This window comes from Propithecus coquereli, unplaced genomic scaffold (assembly GCF_000956105.1).
Source record: "Propithecus coquereli isolate 6110/MARCELLA unplaced genomic scaffold, Pcoq_1.0 Scaffold3, whole genome shotgun sequence".
In the NCBI taxonomy this organism is placed as follows: domain Eukaryota; kingdom Metazoa; phylum Chordata; class Mammalia; order Primates; family Indriidae; genus Propithecus; species Propithecus coquereli.
Window position 1 is genome coordinate 14,412,957 of NW_012148618.1, and position 5,385 is coordinate 14,418,341.

At 42.3% G+C, this 5,385-nt stretch overlaps 1 protein-coding gene across 1 annotated transcript in view; it reads right to left on the reverse strand.

Moving 5' to 3' along the window:
• Positions 1–2,408, reverse strand: part of TP53BP1 (tumor protein p53 binding protein 1) — a 71,148-nt gene extending 68,740 nt beyond the window's left edge. Inside the window, exons 1-4 of the mRNA XM_012649433.1 lie at positions 2,275–2,408; positions 1,508–1,692; positions 1,213–1,306; positions 877–961 (exon numbers count right to left, since the gene is read on the reverse strand). Of these exons, the coding sequence (XP_012504887.1) occupies positions 877–961; positions 1,213–1,306; positions 1,508–1,692; positions 2,275–2,281 (371 nt within the window). The 5' untranslated portion in view covers positions 2,282–2,408. The remainder of the gene's footprint in view (positions 1–876; positions 962–1,212; positions 1,307–1,507; positions 1,693–2,274) is intronic.
• Between the last annotated feature and the right edge of the window lie 2,977 nt (positions 2,409–5,385).

The following is a 5,385-nucleotide window of genomic DNA, read 5'->3' on the forward strand; positions in this document are numbered from 1 at the left end:
AGCAGCTGTCAATAAGGAAAGCACCTAGCATAATGCCAAGCATATACATAGTAGGCATTTAATAGGAGGTAGTTTTTGCTATCTCAGGCTCAGATTTATTTAGGCACAGCCCAATCCAGCACTTGATATAGGCAAAGCTGAAGAGGAGCTTTCTACCAATCTTCTCCCTGCTGCTATAAATTACCGTGATCATATTTTCCAAACCAAAATCAAAGCATGTTGTCTGAGTATATGTTACTTAAAAGAACACAAGGACTGACTCTTTGATATGAAACTGTCCTGAAAAATCTAGAGTCTATTATTGCCATAACTAGAATATTAGGGTCTTCAGAATGTTTTATTAGTGGAGCTAAAATGAAATGGACCACACAGAGACACATCACACTTCTTAATCTTAAAATCCTTTGTAATTAACTCCTCTAATTCTCCACTCCTAATGCTGCAGAAGACCAATAACCAAATAAATCTTTTTTTTTTTTTTTTGAGACAGAGTCTCACTCTGTTATCCAGGCTGGAGTGCCATAGGGTCAGCCTAGCTCACGGCGACCTCAAACTCATAATACTCCTAAATATTTTTGATGATTATTTTTTCTACTAAGAAGTCATATCTATACTAAGAATGAAGAATGCTTCTTTTGTTTCATATGCACAAGATAGATCATGATTTGAATAATGTATGTACAAAAAATGTTATTATCTTCACAAAAGAGATTCCAACTATCAGTACTAATACAGTAACATCTAATACAATCCTCAAGTCCCACTTCCAAATCCACACACAATAAAGATTAATCCCTTTATCCTGTAGGCAACAGGTAGAGATGAGAGAATTGGCCTGTTAATAAATTTAAATAACTGCTTCCAAATGTCATATACCTGCTTGTCCTGTTTGGCTGAGGTAACTGTTCAATGACCTGACTGATGGAACCACATGTGTCCAAATGAGAAGAATCCACAGAGTCTGAAAACAGTAATTGGATATTAGTACAAAAGGTACTTAGCACCAAACTTTAATACAAAACCAGAACTACAGACAATACCACTCTAATCAGCAACATCAGAACATCAATTTTTGAGAGCCTACTATGCATCAGATACCACACTATGCTTTCTTACACACATTCATCACAAACACGTAAAGTTTAAATCCACCTAGCTCCAACAAGAACACCCAAAAAATGCAAAGGGTACTAATAGCATTAAACACCTCACCTGCAGCCTTGTTTTCTTTCAAATGTTCATTGAACCCACTATTACTGCCTCCCTGTTCTTCTCCAGCTGTTTGCTCAGGATTGGACACAACATCCTGGAAAACACACATACATAATATCCCCACTGTGTATGAAATAGTCGAAAATTAGACATACTACCTGTGAACATGTTGATTTCATTTTTCCAACCAACTTTATCAAAAAGATAGTGATCTTTTACACACTATGTTTGCTGGTTGATCTAGGTTAGGAAAAAAAAAATCTGCTCAATCATTTTCAAACAAGATATCACTGACCAACACAGGATTCTCTTTGTGCGTCTGTAGGTTAGGAAGGTGTCGAGACAGCACACCAAAGTGAGAACCAGAATCATCTTCTAGAACTTGGCTTTCAGGCTGAGAATCTTCAATTATCAGGCAAGGAGTATCTTGCTGAGAGAAATCTGAATCCAACTGACTTCCTGTAGGGTCCATCTGCTCCCCTGGAACGGAATAACAAAAGATCAGTTCTGCGTAACCCACAACTAGCCTTTCTCACACAGTCTGAGCCTAAATCATGGGGCGGAAGTACAAGAGCTGGGAAAAGGGACCAGACCATGACTCCTTCAATTACATTATATTTATAATCGCTGCGAGCACTTTCCTATCATGCCTCCCAAGCCCTCGATTCCTGTTATTTACAAGAACCCTACCTATCCCTCCCTCCCTCTTCTTTTTCATCACCTTCCCGTAGACACCCTTTCCCCTCCTTCCTAACCTCTTCTCTCCCCGCCCTTTTTTCCACCACCCCCAACTCTCCCTACGTCCTTCTGGAGCCTCTACCGCCCCGCAAAAGGCTGCTTTGTAATTTCTTTTCTCCAGAACCTCCACAGCCCTTCACGGTTCCTCAGGACCACCCAGCCTTCCTAGCTACTGCTTCCCCACCCCCTCTTCAGGGCCCTCCAACCCTTTCCCCGTCACCGCCGCCATGCTTGCCACCCCGCCCCCTCCGGTCAGCCATCCCTTCAGACCCGAAACCCGGGCCTTCAGAACCGACTGCGCCCCCATTTCTCTCCAAACGGTACCAGGCATCCCCGCGGGAGGTCCTTCGCGCTCGAGCTAGAGGTCTCTACACGCTCCCCAGGTCCCTCCAGCTCGATCCCCAGGTCGCCGCTGTGGCCACCGCCGCCACCGGCCGCGAACTCCCCCTTTTCCCGTCGCGTCACGCAGTACCGGATCGCCCATTCGCTGCTGCTGCCCGCCACTCAAGAAATCCTGTAGATGATAGGTGGCTGAGGCGGAGTGCCCCGCCCCACGCGAGAAAAAGGAACACGGCGGCGCGTTTCCATGGCAGCGTGGACGTTGCAGGCCCTCCCCCTACTAGAGCCAGAGAATGACAGTATCCTTGAACCGAAGGGACCTTGAGAGGGCGTGAAATATATTCCTCTGCCTCCAGGACGACAGTATTTACCACTACTCAGACATTTAAGAACCTCTACCTGCTTTCTGTCGTTCATGCACTGTAAGGCCCCTTCCCTCACCCTCTTCCACGGAAAAAGAGTTTCCCAGCTTTCTAATAAAAGGCAAAGAATAATTGAGGATGGCTAGTACTTCAGAGCTGGTGAAATGGAAGAGGTGACTCTTTCCTCTCTGATACTGTGTCAATCAGAATCCCTTTTGTGGGCCTCTACCTGAATTCAAGGGTCTGACATTACATCTCTGACAGTTTTTTGTTTTGTTTTTTACATTGTCTGAGGGCTCCAGTAAGCCTTATTTCTTCCCATTTCCCTTTCCAGCCTGGGACATATTTCAAGCTTCACATTTGTTTATCATTGCCCTATCTTTCATGGGATTGCAGCCTACGGAGACTACAGCCCCAGACGGTAAGTGTTTTGCACCTCCCATTGAGAGAATTAAGCACCGTGATTCCCAAACTCTATGATGAGGAAAACAGCTGCCACCTCTTCTAACTAGATGACCTCAAAGATCCCTCCAAGCCTTGAGATTCTATTATCCTAATTATACTGTCAGGGTCTTATAGAGGGTGCGGGAGCAACCATGACTATTAATGAACTAGGCCCCATAAGGCAAATGTCTTTGTTTGGTTTTTTTTGTTTTGTTTTAATTTAAATGGCAGTTGGATCTGGGATAGAATTCTAGCCACAGCAGCTGTCAATAAGGAAAGCACCTAGCATAATGCCAAGCATATACATAGTAGGCATTTAATAGGAGGTAGTTTTTGCTATCTCAGGCTCAGATTTATTTAGGCACAGCCCAATCCAGCACTTGATATAGGCAAAGCTGAAGAGGAGCTTTCTACCAATCTTCTCCCTGCTGCTATAAATTACCGTGATCATATTTTCCAAACCAAAATCAAAGCATGTTGTCTGAGTATATGTTACTTAAAAGAACACAAGGACTGACTCTTTGATATGAAACTGTCCTGAAAAATCTAGAGTCTATTATTGCCATAACTAGAATATTAGGGTCTTCAGAATGTTTTATTAGTGGAGCTAAAATGAAATGGACCACACAGAGACACATCACACTTCTTAATCTTAAAATCCTTTGTAATTAACTCCTCTAATTCTCCACTCCTAATGCTGCAGAAGACCAATAACCAAATAAATCTTTTTTTTTTTTTTTTTGAGACAGAGTCTCACTCTGTTATCCAGGCTGGAGTGCCATAGGGTCAGCCTAGCTCACGGCGACCTCAAACTCCTGGGCTCAAGCAATCCTCCTGCCTCAGCCTCCCGAGTTCCTCCCAAACTACAGGTGGAAGCCACCACGCCTAGCTAACTTTTTCTATTTTTAGTCACCCAGCTAATTCTTTCTATTTTTTTAATAGAGACAAGGTCTTGCTCTTGCTCGGGCTGGTCTCGAACTCCTGACCTCAAGCAATCCTCCCACCTCCAAGAGTGCTAGGATTACAGGCATGAGCGATCATACCTGGCCTAATGACCAAATAAATATAACCCTAAAGGGACCAGGTCAGGGCAATATTAATCATACTAGGTGGACAAAATGAGTTCATCTGCTCAATTTGAGAGGGCACAAACAACCAGGTCTCGTTATGGCAAATAGTGACCTTTATTCCCATAAAAGTCCCCCCAGAATCACTTTCTTGTTGCTGTTCTTCTCCAGCCTGCTATTGCATTTCTCCCTCCCCAAGTGAGGCATAAACAGGTCTTTTGATCATTTGACAAACAATTATATGTTTCTCAAAACTCATAAAACTAAAAAGAGTAAATTAAACCTCAATAAACATGACTAAAAATAGACAAATAAATAAATGAGCTGAGCCATACCCATTACTAAATAAAACAAGAGTCTTAAAAAAAACTGTGAAGAAAAACTGTGAATTCCTTGTTAGGCAGTGTGGCAATTAAATTAATCATTAAATTATCCAGGAAGATCAGAAACTACAGGTAGAATTGTTACCCACTGAGGCTGTGACTGATTGTAGCCAGATGAACCAAAGGCCTTTATTGACTCCTAGACTGCAAAGGACCATCAACACATCGACCTATCTACAGGTACATCTTTATTTAAGTCACCTCAGAGAAAGAGAAATCTAATCTACCTCTAAAGTCCTCTCAGAGAAGAAAACTCCGTCAGACCCTATGTTAACTTGCTTTAAAGTTTAACAAATCTCATTGTCAGAAATTTTTCTTCTAATCATCTAACCTAAATCCTTTATTCTAGAGCTCAAAGCCATTTTCTTTCATAGTGTCTTTAACTGGTATCTTTAAAACCTGGATAGATATCATTAAGTTGGGATCATTTCATTTGGTTCTATAACTCCATAATAAATTTCAACCAATCAAACAAACATAAACGCTACATGACTTAGTTTGTCAGTCTTTCTCTGACATCTCCTCACAGACTTCTCTATGCAAAAGAACTTCAGCCAGTTTATTCTTCCCTTATGGGTATTATTCACCAACCTTTAAATTTGCTTCATGGTTTCATGGAAATTCATAGTTTTGGAGCTTAGTGGCAGAAAACTCTACTGAGGAGAATCTGATAAGTATGGGATTTAGGCCAGGCGCGGTGGCTCACGCCTGTAATCCTAGCACTCTGGGAGGCCGAGGCAGGTGGATTGCTCAAGGTCAGGAGTTCGAGACCAGCCTGAGCAAGAGCGAGACCCCCGTCTCTACTAAAAATAGAAAGAAATGATCTGGACAACTAAAAAT